The 14,219-nt window shown below is 51.5% G+C and overlaps 1 protein-coding gene across 1 annotated transcript in view; it reads right to left on the reverse strand.

Annotated features, from left to right (window-relative positions):
• The window catches only part of ttll5 (tubulin tyrosine ligase-like family, member 5), a 51,120-nt gene that overhangs the window by 23,460 nt on the left and 13,441 nt on the right, over positions 1–14,219 (reverse strand). The window contains 16 exon segments of the mRNA XM_048974084.1: positions 816–869; positions 975–1,044; positions 1,047–1,303; positions 2,575–2,702; positions 2,849–2,931; positions 3,173–3,319; positions 3,774–3,891; positions 4,649–4,844; positions 5,574–5,857; positions 6,205–6,267; positions 6,783–6,874; positions 6,973–7,074; positions 8,252–8,293; positions 8,810–8,901; positions 11,422–11,483; positions 12,808–12,889. Of these exon segments, the coding sequence (XP_048830041.1) occupies positions 816–869; positions 975–1,044; positions 1,047–1,303; positions 2,575–2,702; positions 2,849–2,931; positions 3,173–3,319; positions 3,774–3,891; positions 4,649–4,844; positions 5,574–5,857; positions 6,205–6,267; positions 6,783–6,874; positions 6,973–7,074; positions 8,252–8,293; positions 8,810–8,901; positions 11,422–11,483; positions 12,808–12,889 (1,872 nt within the window).

The raw sequence follows: 14,219 nt of genomic DNA on the forward strand, positions 1-14,219 counted from the left end.
GTCTGAGGACTGGTTTGAGAAACACTGTAGTAGAGGGACGGGTTACAATAAAAAAAAATTTTCTCTCCCTCTCTCTCTGTCCCCCTTCTCCTTTGTTTCCTTTTTTCCCCTCTCTCTCCCTCTCCTTCTCTTGAGGAAATAAATAAAAATAAATAAATAGAAATAAAGCAGTCCTCCGCAGAGGGGGGGTGGTGGAGGGAGTAAATTGTTAAAAAAAGAAAAGAAAGGAAAAGCACTATTTCAGATCCGATGCAGCAGATCAGTCTTTAAGAGCAAGGTAATATTGACACAAAGAAAAAGTGCAATATTTACTGACAAATCAACGAGTTTTAAACTTTCATACAGTATAATACTTGGTGACAAGAGTGGGTGTATGAGGTACTGATATGGATTTGAGCAAGCAGTTAAGAGGCATTGGTTCTTAATGTTGCTAATTGTAAAAATATTACTATTGAGAATTTCGTTATTTCAATACGACTTAGCCCTGTCAACCTCCTCTCCTGTTGATTTTCTCACGTGTTTTTTCCTTCTATATTTTATGCCTCCTAGGGTCACATATAGACTGCACATTTAAAATGCAGTGTATATTATAAGATAAAATAATTACCAGTGATATTATTATTATTATGGTGAATAGAGATTGAATGATTTCACGGGACAGCAGACACTTCAATGACCATTCAGGAACTTGGGATTCCCAGGAATTTTTAGGAAAAGGAAAAAAAAAAAAGTTACAATGTATGTATGGGATCCGAACCAACAACCTTGTTGCTGTACTTGTTCAGCTGCAGAGTTAAGAGGGCTGAGAGCCACACCTGAAGGTGCCGGACTGGCGTCTCCCATCTTGCACAGGCCCGTGGTGATACTGCCTGGGGGGTAATGAGGCCTGTTGCTTCATACACATTCCTCTGACTCCATGCCTGCACGTCAGACTCAGACCTCAAGTTTTGGCTAGTGGGGGGGGGGGGGATTACCTGGTCGTGCGGAGATGGGCCGGGACATCCTCTGGCTATAGATCTGCAGAGCGCCGGCCACAGACGAGACTGGCACGTCTGGGGGGGGGGCAAAGCACCGCCACCCCCGCCTTGGGGGATCCATGCTGACTGGCGCCAGTACTTCAGACTGAGGGTCACAAGTGGGCTGGGGGGGTGCAGGGGGGCCGGCAGCGCTGCAGCTGTACGTGGGCGCAGTCCACAATGGCTGGAGATGTTGCAGGGGGGCCGGGGGAGCTGGATGCGGGGCTGGGGGGTGGCAGGCCTGGGGGGGCCCTGTGTTGCAGACTCCCCCTTGGAGGCAGGCATATCTGTAGAAGCAGAGGAGCAGAAGATAAAGCCAGAGAGCAGCGATTTAACATCCACATCCACATATACACACACACACATCCACACACATCCACATATACACACACACACATCCACACACACACACACACACACACACACACACACACACACACACACACACACACACACACACACACAGGGGTATGGTAAATCCGTGCCAAAACCTGTATGAGAAATCGAAAACATTTGGGACAATTCTGAGCAGGCGAGGGCTGGGGTTGTGGGAGGCCCTGACCTCCAGAGCCTCGAAGGCAGGGACCCACCTTCTGTTTCATCAGATGCGAGCACAGCGCCCCCTGAGGGGAGGTTAAAGAAGCAGCTGCAGGCCCTCCATTTAATAGCGTCAGTAATAATAACAAATGTCACTGGAGCGCTTCCCCGGCGCCTCTGCCATGCGTTTGAAGGCTGACTGGGAGTAATCCCACCGTCAGCCGGGGGGCCTGTGGTCTCTGACCACACCGTGCAACCGCAGCCCGTGGCGGGGGGGGCAGGGGACGGAGGTGATGTTCTATATTTCACATTAAACGTAAAGGTAAAGCGCAAGACATGGCTGTATGGGAAATACCTACCCAGTCACCATTGTTTTGCGTTCGATAAATATTAAAATGGCGCAGTAAAGAGATCTAAATACAGGCCGACACCCAAACTACAGCCACAATGTCAAAGCCAGGACATGAGATGGCTTTCTGTTGCCGTAACTAAGGCCCACAGTCGGGCTTGCACTATAAAACTCACACTTATTCATTAAACAAAGGCATTTTTTAGCAAAAGAATCAGCATAGACCATGTGAGCGCCCCCCCCCCCCCCCATGGCTACCTCACACTGGTGTGAAAAACACAAGTCTGAAATCCAGGCTCCCTCAACAGATTTATACCAAAACGTAAAACTCTGCGGTTTTACAAAGCTAATAGGAGTCATATGCACCGAGAACGATGCCGCCACTCGGTTTGATATGGCTGGTGGGGGTGGGGGGCACTAAGTTTGCTTGGTGCTATTATGGCAACGGCGGGGGAGGTGCAGCCAGCGGCGTGAACGTGTTCCTTAGCAGATGCCCCCAGCGGACGAGGGGACAGACAGACAGACTGAGACTAGATCAGAGTGACATGCTCTCTCTCCCCCGACAGGACCCACTGAGGGCACACTTCTGGCATGATGCATGCAGTGGATAACTGGTACCGCAGTGGATGTGCGGGAGGGCCTGACATCACGGTGACGGTCCAATCAGCTCACCGATCCGGCCGGGCCCTTCTCCGGGGTCTGCGTGGCCCCCACTGCTCCCACAGCGTGTCCCCAGAAAGACGCTGGCCGACCTGTTCTTCTGAGTATAGAACGTCAGGACCTCCTCCAGATCGCTCTCACTGAGGGAGGGGGGAAATGCGGCGGGTTAGAAAACCTGTGTGCAAAGGGTTGGGGACTGGAGTAACGAGCCAGTTTTCTTGAAAGCACTGAATGGGGAAGACGCAGGAATTCAATGGCGGGAGGACAGGCAGAGAGAGACACTAACCTGGCTTGGGCCGCAAACTCCCGGAAGACATCTGGATCGAGGCGGCGCTCCTCCTCCTCTGCAGTCCGCATCTGCTCCGTCTCCTGGGAAGAGAGAAAACATGTGGAGGCCTGAGGTTATCTCCAGTAATGGCCCCATCCGGCTGGGATGCGGGAGGTCAGCGGATCCCGCCGGGGAGGTGCCTGACATCAGCAGCAGCAGAGAATCACACGGACCAGCGAGTGGCCAGGCAGCGCTCATTTCCAGTCTGCGATGTCAGCCTTCTAAGAAGCCGGTACAGTTCGGCGAGTGTCAGAGGTGTAGGAGAACCGCTGTGGGAGGCACCTTGTCGTAGCGCTGGATGAAGTTGCCCAGCTGCAGGGACAGGAGGCGGCGGCGGTCAGCTGGGGGCAGTCCGGGGCTGGGCAGGGACATCTGCAACTCTGGATGCAGATTGTTGGCGGCACGCTTCAGGAAGCGCATCACCAGCTCCTGGGGGGGGGGGCATCAGGTCAAGGTCACCGCGTCACACACCCCGACTAAGAAAAGCAGCACAGCTAGGCTACGCATCCCCGCCCTACCTCTGCCCACCGAGACCCCGCCCACATCCTCATTAACACCCCCAGGGACACCCGACGACTTAACAAGAAGCAGCCGCACCTTCACATTCCTACAGGTCTACATTAAACTGTCCCCCTGGCTTAAAAAAAATCATCAAAAAAAAGAGAGATGATTGAAGCACTCGCAATCAGACTCGGCGTATTTAGAATCACAGCGAGACATTCTGTTATGATTCCTCTTCGCCGCGATTCCAGCAGGTAGTGCTCACCATTCCGACGTGAGGACAACACCATTTCCGATCCAAATTCCGATTCAAAACCACCCATTACTTATCCCGATTTGGCCGTGGAAATGCGGCGTTCCCGATCGGAAGTGAAGCGCTTACCATTTGGTCATGGTCTCTGTCCTGCCAGGCCGAGCCGCGCCGTCCCCTGCATTCCGTCAGCAGCCTGACCTGCACCCGCTGGAGGTAGGAGGAGAAGGCGGTACGGGCCTGCACTTTGCTGGAGGGAGGGGGGGCCGGGTGAAGAGAATTCGGGCGCGGTGAAGAGAAGGATTACAGAAGCGAAGGAGGGCAAAAGACAGAAGTGACAGTCGCACGTGTTATTCACATAAAGTGAGATCCTCACTTGACCCTGAACGTGTGAAAACCAACAGCTACACCCGGGTCCTCTAGCAGGGGGAGACACCAGACAGGAGTCATGTGCCCCATGGCAACACTCTCCCCCCATGTTCCGAATGTCATTACAATGGAGAGAAAGGATTCATGCTTTCGGCAAAGGGGGAGAAAGGTGTTTTCAGAAAGAAACGAAAAGAGTCGAACACAACAATGACACAGTGTGCTGTGATCAGCCCGGCTCCTCCGAAACGCTGGCAAGCGCAGAGGAATGCCTGCAAACTCAGACTTGTCATTATAATTCCCCTTCCAATTAGGATTTCAGATACACGTGAAGAAAATAACATGGAAAAAAAAAAACGACAGCAGCAGGAATCTGTACGTGATCCTCATTAATGTCGTTATGGGAAGAGAGCCAGTGTGTGCATTAGGCCACGCCCCTAGCTGGACTCTGCAACTATGATGCATGGAGGAGACCTTCTCGTGTGAGGAGGATAAACACACTTCAGCAGTGAAAGTGAAAGGGGGTGGGGGCAAGGAGAGCCGTCTCACCAGCTGGGGCTACCGAATGCCGGGGGGGGGGGGTGTGGGCAGTGAGGAGCAACCCAGCCTGATGAAGGCATGGTGAGGGGGCTTATGCTGACCTGAGCTCCCAGCCATCCTGCAAGATGTGGAAGAGGCTGATTTTGGACGTGGGCTGTGGGGGAGTGGGCATGTTGTCACCTGGACGGGCCGCTCCCCTCCTCCCATCCTCCGCCTCTTCCCCCTCCATCTCCCGGTCCTCTGTGCCACCCCCCTCACCATCGCTGGTCTCCAGGGTTGAAGCTGTGCATTTTCTGACTGGGGGGGAACATATTTCAGGATCTCAGTCCACATTTGGGGAGGGGGGGGGGTGGGGGGGGCGCCTTCAAGTTTCATATTCAGGCACATGCAGCAGGTGCCAAGTTCACACAAAGACGGTCACAAGAAAACAAGCTAAAGGGGGCGGATCGGCAGCTTGTCAGTCGGCATGGTAACAGGCCCCCGCATGCCCACCTCCTACCTGCTCGCATCATGATTATCCTCCGCCGCTTACATGAGCTGCCCAGGTGGTGCACTGAACCCCCCCACTCAGTGTGCTTTACTCTGATCATCGCCAGGATGACTTTTGCTGACGTTTACTATGATAAGGATTCATGGCAAATATCATCTGCTGTCCTCCTGGGCGACCAAACAAGCCTTGTCATCGTTTGTTCACAGTGGGGGGGGGGGGCTAACGCATAGTTTGCGTGCTTCAACAATCCCGGTGAGGATTTCACAGTGGGCCGAGGCACCTAGAGCCAAAGGGAGCGGGAGGCCGAGATCCGGGGGGGGGGAGAGGGGGGGAGCGATTTTAACCACATGCTCTGACAAAAGACAAAATCTGGAACAAATACACAGGGCAGGTGCTGAAACTGAGAGCGAAACACTGGGAATCCTGTGGAAGATGGGAAGATAAGGCACCCAGTCATGCAGGGTGGCCTCTCTGCTGGCTCCCCTGCGCGTTCCTGAGCCCCGGGGACGAGCGATCACATGACCCCGGCCGGGCACCTGCTCTCTTTCTCCCAAGGGCCGAGTGCTGGGCGGCCCTCCGGCTCCTCCTCTTCCTCACCTCCAGGGAGAGTAGTTTCCGTTCATACTGCGCGGTGCGGACGGCGTGGGGCGGCCTCGGCCACTGCCGCATCTCTGCCCGTCCCGCTGCCCCTGGGCGGGGCAACATGCAGTCAGCAATTACAACCATAGCGAAGCACCATTTTAAAACCAGGAATGAGATTGGGGGGGGTGGGCGGAAGGACACCCACCGGGACTTCCAGACCGGTGCCAGCTTCCTGGACCTGCAGAGTGGAGGGAAACAGAACGGGCATTGTGTGTGTGTGTGGGGGCACGAAGAGGAGCTAACGGATCTGACATTGTGCAACACTGACAGCGGGAAGAGAGAGGAGCCAAGGCGGCGAGCGGCCCCATGGCGGAGGCCTGTCAGCGCGGCTCCTGGGACACGCAAGACGGCCCCTTTATTTCACAACACGAGACCCCCTGAATGTGAGCTTCTCATACACCGGCCCCCCATTCACAGGCAAGGGGCTGTTGCTCAACCGCCGTTTGGGGCCCCCATGTGTACAACACAAGAGATTAATGTGGCCCTGCAGAGCCCCCCCCTTCCACCCCACAAAGACCCACTTACCTCTCTGGAAACAGTCTGCTGGCCAGCATGTAGTTCATTGACGTCTTATACTCCAGGTAACCGCTGCCGGGGCGAAAGGAAAATTTGGGGGTTTTGAATTCCACGCAGAGCCCTCCCAGCGGAGCAGGAAGCCCCCCCCCAGGTCACCCCTGCTGCAGCACCCGTATCCCATCCAGGATTCCCGTGCCTCACCCTGGAAAACCAAGCTCCCAACATAAACACAGCTAAATCGGCCATAAAGCCCTCCCGGGGACCCCCGAAGGCTGTGTGCGGGGGTCCGACCCCCCCCCCCCCCAAGGCACCATGCACGGCCCGGGGTCTTACACAACCGCCCCCGTGTACAGACACAGAGGTCTTCATTCAAGTGACGACGTGCATGCAGGAAAAGTCAGGCTAGAGGCCTTCCTGGTGTGACACAGCAACCGTTGTTGCATGGCGCCCCCCCCCCAGGGCAGAGAGCGCCTCCCACTGGCCGCCAACCACCTTCCCAACCCACAGACACAGAAACTCAGGTTGAAGTATCAGACAGTTGCTCCCTGGCTCCCCCCCCCACCCCCCCCCCGTCCCGTCCCTCTCACCTATAGAGCTCCCAGGTCTCTGCGGTGGGGAATATCCGGATGAAACCGCCTCTCCTTTCGTGCTCCTCCTTCATTCTCCTCAGCACCTTCAGCTGACAAAGGAAAAACTGCCCCGTGACAATTTGCTTTGTCGCTGTGTGGGGGCGACAGAGAGCTAGGAGGAACGGACAGCCGGCACAAAGGGCTTTACCTCCTCCGTAGTGAGGCCCAGGGTGCTGTCCACCTCATTGGCCCCTGGCTTGTCCTTCAGGCCATTTGGCTCCACCTCATTGGCTGACATGGGTCGCTGTCGCTGGAAGGAGGTATCAGCACTGGTCACATATTGGCTATCACAGCTATCATGTCAAACCAGAAAACAGAATCATAAACTAGCCCACTGGCTCTCAGGCCATCTAGAGGATTCCCGCTCCCCAAAGCCATCTCCCCCAAATAAGATCACTGAGCATGCACAGCCTTACACAAGCAGGCCACCCGAAATGGTGTGGGCGGAACCTCAGAGGCAATCGTGCAAAACTTTCCAGAAATTTCCCAGAGTCAGAAAACACATCTAGGTGCTTATTTGTGAGAGAAGCGGGTCCCATATTCATGCCTTGAGTTACACCCCCCCAGAGGGCAATGTAACATTTAGTGCCCCCCGCCCCCCACCCAAATGCCGTCTCTTAAATAAATGGCACATTTTATCTCCCTGTTGGTATTCTATGTCTCTCCCCAAAACACGCATTACCATAAATGACTGACGACCTTGGCAAGGAGGCTCAGTTCTCAGCCAAGAGCCAGCACACAACCCTCTCCCCACCTCAGTATTCGCATATAGATCCTGTCATCTAAACAGCCTCTGGATTGTGTTTAATTTGTCTATGGGGCCTGCAGCCAGCGACTGACGGGCTCCTAATTCCACGTAATGATCCCCGCCGGTGCCTCTTAAAGGGCCGGAGAGACAGACGAGATCCCCGCGGGAATCCAATCAGGTCCGCTGACAGCACTCCTTTACCTCCCTCTGTTACCATCTGAGCGAATCCCCCAAACCCGTTGCCCAATGTCAGCCAATCAGATCGTAATGTTCCTCCAGCATCTGGTCCAAGTACTAAACTGCCCAATGGAATCATGTCTATTAGTCCAATTGGTTGTGCATTAAAGGCATTTTAATACTTAAATAGAACAACTTTTAGAATATTTCCATAATTACAGGAACGCCAGCCTAACTAGCAAAGAAAACACTTAAAACTGTTCTTTCACAATTACCATCCAATTGAAACAGCTCTGAGCCTGAGGACTCCACTGAGCGATTTTTTAAAACCACACTTTCCAAAGGGATAGTCAAAGACTTTCAGTCTCTTACCGGTGACAGAGTACAGCAGCATTGTGAAGCGAGGACAGGAAAAGAGAGCGAGAGAAAAAGGGATGAGGGGAGGGATAAACAGACTAATGGGTCATTTTATGTCCCCAGATGAGTGCGCAGTAAAACTCACCAGTCTAGTGTTTGCAGTGGCTGGCTGTGCTGAGTGTGGACGCTATGGGAAGCACAGATGGGACATGGAGGTGAGAGCTAATGAGCACTTACGGGGAACCAGGCCCTCCCTCCCTCACTCACACACACACACACACACACACACACACACACACACACACACACACACACACACACACACACACACACACACACACACACACACACACACACACATTTGTATTCATATCTTTCTGGGGATTGTCATTCATTTCTATGGGAAAAACCCTAACAATGACAGCCTTAACCCCAATCTAACCCTACCATAAGTAACCAAATGAAATCCAAAACTTTTGAGATTTTTAGTTTGTTGCTTGCAGTCACAGATTCTTTTCAGCGTGTGTCACCTGGCTTTGGCACTGTGACTCCAGCCGCGCCAAGCGGGTCCAGCGGAATGGTAGGAGCGCGGCGCTGTCACTGCACAAGCGCTGGTTCTCCCAACACCGCACCGTGGATCCACAATACACTGGGAACCCCGGAGCGCAAGCCATGGAATGTTTCCAAGGAACACGGGCCTTACCTGGGCCTTGCGAGCCTGGGACCGTGAGCTTGGGTCTGGTGGACCCCGTCCAGCTCGGGTCTGGCGTAGCAGCGGATCTTGGCAGACGAAGCCTGGAGGGAAATTTAAAAATGAGATAAAGATACAACACAGTCATCAATCACGCAGGAGAGCGTGTCACACCCTGGGCTGCACGCGACACAGACGAGGGCCACCGGAGGGCGAGCCCTGGGGCCAGGTCACCTGCCTACCCCCAGGAAGACTGGTATGGAGCCGAGGGCCCGCAAGCACCTCTGTCAGGTTACTGACAGCCACGTCAGCTGGGGGGGGGACGGTTAACAAACTTTAGCAGAAGACTGTGATTATTTAAAGGGCTGGGACATGGCCCAAAGCTGTGGGCTTGTTTGGTGAATAATGGATGGGGTATGTTTTACACGGCGGCGCCCGTGGCCCCCCCCCCCCCTCCCCGGCTGGCGCTAACACGTCCCTCCAAAGATAACTGGCAATTTATGATCTCCCCATTTCGCTTAATGACCACTTGGGATGGGAATTCAAGCCATATGTCGGGGGAGGCTGGGGGGGGGGGGCACACTGCCACTCTGATAAGTTACAGGGAGAGAAGAGGCCACGAAAAGTCACCCCATTACTGAGACGCTGGCACCAAAAGTCACGATTACCGCCCAGCGCACCAATCGGAGCCCCATTCTGAGTGGGGACAGGAAGAAATTCTACCAGGAGTGCGGACGGATGTGCGCCGGATCTTTATAGAATGTTCCAGAAATTATTTCTTGATCCCAAATTCAACAGCTCCCATGAAAGCAGGATTCGCTCTCCCCGATGTTAAAAGTCAGGACTATAATAAAATATCGTGGGGGAAGTGGCGAGGATTCAGGCACAGACTTGCGTCCTGTGCGAGAGAGACTGAGGAGCAGAGCCGACTACCTGAGACTGCAGGAATGACAGGATGTAAAGGCGCACGCCGCCCCCTAAACTCTCCATTTGTGTTGTGTAAACAGTGTTAATCTCGGCCCAGGGCTCTGTGTCAGAGCAAGCGCCAAGGAAAGCTCTGGATGCATAAATGAAAGATCCCGTTTCTCCTGCTCCGAACGGAGAGAGCGAGGCTCAGGAATAAAGCCGTCTTTCTGTTGACAATTTGACTCTGTAAGCCATTTAATGAGAGTTAATAATGCCTGTGGTTTCCAATACCATTAGCCAATCGTAAGGCTCTCTAACTAACCTCAACAGACAATGTTTAATAAAAACGGGCGAGTTTGAAGCATAAAATAATGCCCAACTGTCTCCACGGCAAAAACCACAGCGGTGCTGCAAAACAGCCAATTAGCAAGTGTTCTTACGGAGCATAGATTTACAGAGTGGGGTTTCATAAACACGAGACACCCGGCTCACAAATAAATCCTAGATTCCCAGATAGGGGAATGAGGTACGAGGGTCTAAAAATTCCCGAAACCTCGAGAGCACGGCCCCTGCTAAGGTGAAAGCTGGAGAATAACCCTTATGACAAGACGAGGATATTCATGAACAGCACGTCCAGAGTCACATGATGCTTGAGAACTTTCACCCCCGCCAGAGGAGTGTGCAAGGGTCCCCTCTCTTTCCAGCTACTTGTCCCATTTACGTCAGACTGACTCTGAGTTCTGTGATTAAGATGACAGGGGCAGAATGGAATCACAAATCAAAAGGAGGACCTCTTCATTCCACTTAGCCCATATCAAGCCGGCTTGTCAAGCTATTGGGAGCACAAAGCTATTCATGTTTACACAAGGATCACACACCCATAGTAGGCAGGATTGCTGTCAGTCACCAATTGGTTTAACCCAGTGTTTCTCAACCCAGTCCTCAGAGACCCCCAGACAGTTCACATTATTTGCCCTCCCAGCTCCCAACACATCTGAACCAAACAATGAGATGTTTACAGACGCTCATTGATGCACATTTAGTAGTCATCAAGCTTTGAATTCTGATCTGTTGGCACTTTAGTGATATTTCGTACGATACTTTCTACTAATTCCGGCCGATGGCAGCATCCAAACAGCCACGATTCCAGTCTCTGTAGCGGTGATGAGCGCTAACATCTCATACACTGTTTAACACATCGTACGGTGCTTTTTTTCCTTTGTGATTTATCATATTACATTCATATTCGACTTACGATATTTTCAAATAACAATTGGTTCTTCGGAGCGTAACCCCATCATAAGCTGAGGGGGGGCTGTGTTTGTTGTTTTTCTAAATTTAACCTGAGGACTGGGTTGACAAAGACTGGTGTGACCCAAATGTTACCTTACAGATTCCCATTGAGCTAAAACAAGCACTGGAATAGCACATGGTCCCCCCCCCACAAAAAAAAAGGCAGCCTTTCCACCTCATTCCTCTTTCAGTTTTCAGATGTACAGTCGCCGGGGCGAGATGGAGGCCAGGCCTTCCCTCCAGCCAACACGAGACCAACTTGTTAACAAGTTGTTTGCGGTGGAGATGTTCATCTGAGCCTGCCATCTGCACAGCAGCCGACATCCAGAAACGCAAAACAAGAACCTCCCTAGAACCTCTACCCCCCCACCCAAAAAAGCCGCCCATTAAGCCTGTATTAATCACTCGGAGAGTGCCGAACTCACCCACAAGGGAGAACATGTCAGAAATCATGCTGGCTTTGATCTTCAGGTCCAGCGGAGCATCACTGCAGCCAACAGAGAAGAAGAGATAAAATGTGTTGAGCAATGAGGTCTACGTCAGACCTCCAAAGCAGCCCGGAGCAGAGCAGCACAGTCTTCCATGACAGGAGGAGACGGGGCAAGCAAGATACAAGTAAATATATTCAAAAAGCAACTCCATTCAGGTGTCCAGCTGTACACTAGCAAGTGTTAAGTTTACCAGCACTAGACATTCAAGATGACAGCTGCATCATTTCATAATCTGTTAAAGCTGGTGAAAGGTAAAGCAACGTTTGTGTCCATCATGTATTTCGTTGCGCAGCAAATGATGCAGTTTATTGCTAGTGGCACTGATATCGCCGTTAAAGATTCCAAAGGCAGACTGCTGGGTATCAGTTATGCTGAATGGTAACAAACAAATGGCAGCAGGGAGACGCCCAAAGCATTCGCCCTCATCACCATTCATCATGTCACTGAGACCGTTCGCGTTTGTTTGTGTAGGGAAACATGTAATGTAATCGTAGGTCCCACAAAAACAATAAATACATAATAACAATAAAGTCATTCACAAACCATTTTTAGAATGGGGGGAGGGACAATTACAACGTAAAAACAAAATACATTTATTAATTCAACTGGCAGTAAACAGCTAATTTGGGGTTGCAAATCTCAAAGCAGCCTTAAACGTTGCGCACCATCAGTAAGACATTAATTGCACAATAAACCCTCTTAACGGGGCAACGGACAACCAATTAATTGCATTTTATAAGCCAATCGTAGATTGTTTCCATATTTTGACACATTATAAATGTTCGGCTTGTTCCCTTGTTAACAAAGACATTAGTCAATTACGGGGTTAAAATGAACACAACTGTCACATTATACTTAGAGGATTAGTGAGCTGGAATGTCAGCGAAACTCAATGTTGTTTTTCAAGTGGATACCAGCCTTAAGTCCAGCTGAGCAGCTTTTATTGGTCTAATGAACTGAAAATCCCGAAACTCCCATTTCCTTACGTGCAATATTCCCAGGTCTATTTATAGAACTAACCAGATATTGTTTATGAGTCTTTAGGCAGAGCCGGGTTTCCTAAAAACAGTGTTTGACTCATTCCTGCTTTCCTTAAAACCAAAACCTCTTGATTTTGCACTGTTTGAAGAAATGGGCAAACAAATTTACAGACTTTGACATCATCCCTTGGTCCAGTTGCCATGGAAGCATAAGGAATCGACATCGACTCACGAATCAGAGCCGAGTGGATCCCAAAGAAACGGCCTACAAGCCACAGACAGCGACGTCTCAAACTATATCATCAAAGGGGGGACAAGAAGGGAAGTACTGCTGACTCACCAGGCCAAAGATGGGGACAGGTTGACCTCCAGAAGCCAAGGTTTCAGGTTCGAATCGATGAGGACGTCAAAGCCATAGAGTTCTGCAGGGGTAGGACAAAGGGGTGGGGGGGAGAAAAAGCCCTGAGTCAAAAAACCACAACACACAGGGTGTGTGTTACTAGGATCTCCGGGGAAAACAGAGGCAATGGGGCGACTGGCGGCAGACAGGGCTGGGGTCTCACTGTAATCGCTCTGATTTGGGGGATTTGTGGGGGGTGTGGGGGTGTAGAGAAGCCATCCAAGGAAGAAGTGTCAAGAATCTGTCTGAAGCAAATAAATCATTGGTGGGCGGGTTGAACACTCAATGTTGACGCGAGATGTGGGATCCGTCAGGTTCTGCTACTGATTATCAGTGCATTAGGATCCGATTGCTGACTGTGAGATCAGAGGAGGATGCATGGAGAGTGGCTTCTGATAACGTGCTGTGCCACACGCCGTTACACCAACCCTGCCTGTCCAGGGGACACTGGATGCACACTCACAAACACGCCATTTGGAAACAAAAGCAAACAAACATCTTCAAGGCAGCCATTTCTGACATCAGCTAGAGTCCTTACCTTCATATCTTGGACATTTTCAGCATTGCTGGTCACTTACACACCCTTTAAACCATTTTGACTTAGTCAAATTGGTCCATTTACTCATGGCTGTTGGCTCAATTGTTTACCTTCCATCCTAAGACCAATTAAGTGTCTATTGCTCACATGATAGAATAAAAATCTGCCTGAATGAGGTGGTGCGCTCATTCGACGTCTTAGGAAGGCCTGGTGAAATGGGACCCTCCCAGGGATACCGTGATGGGGGGTTGCTTGTCTGCGTGACGGAGCACATGCCCAGAAACAGCGACCCTCAGTACCCAGCTCCTGAGGAACACTGTCCACTTGTTTAGCAGTCACGTACGCGATCGGATCGTAAAAACAGCCTCGCCTTGCTGGCGATTTACGGAAACCAAGCCAGTAACAATGACAGGCCTATGTTTCAAACAGCACCCGCCCCCAGCCCAATTAAACTATCAGGGAGAATGAGAAGGGCCCCCTGCCTTGAAAACAAATTAAACAGCCAGGCCAGGTCTCCAGAACTTGGAGGAGATCCAGATTAGCCAGATCTATGATAGAAAACTCATTGTGCGGCAATGGCCGTGTGCAGCCTGGGGGGGGGTGTCCTTAACCCAGCAGGACTGTATTGAGTTTCCAAGAATAAGTGCAACAATGACAGCTCCTCTGTATAGAAAGAACACAATGTCACCACGACGTCACGCTTCCTGCAGGCTTCCTGAAGAGCTGCTGCCACTTCGAGGCTCTTTGGTTCTTGGAGAAACAATAAAACCTTTTTTCCCTCTCTGGCAGTGCCATGAAGGTATGATTACATGCT

Source organism: Brienomyrus brachyistius, chromosome 14 (genome assembly GCF_023856365.1).
Source record: "Brienomyrus brachyistius isolate T26 chromosome 14, BBRACH_0.4, whole genome shotgun sequence".
Lineage (NCBI taxonomy): Eukaryota > Metazoa > Chordata > Actinopteri > Osteoglossiformes > Mormyridae > Brienomyrus > Brienomyrus brachyistius.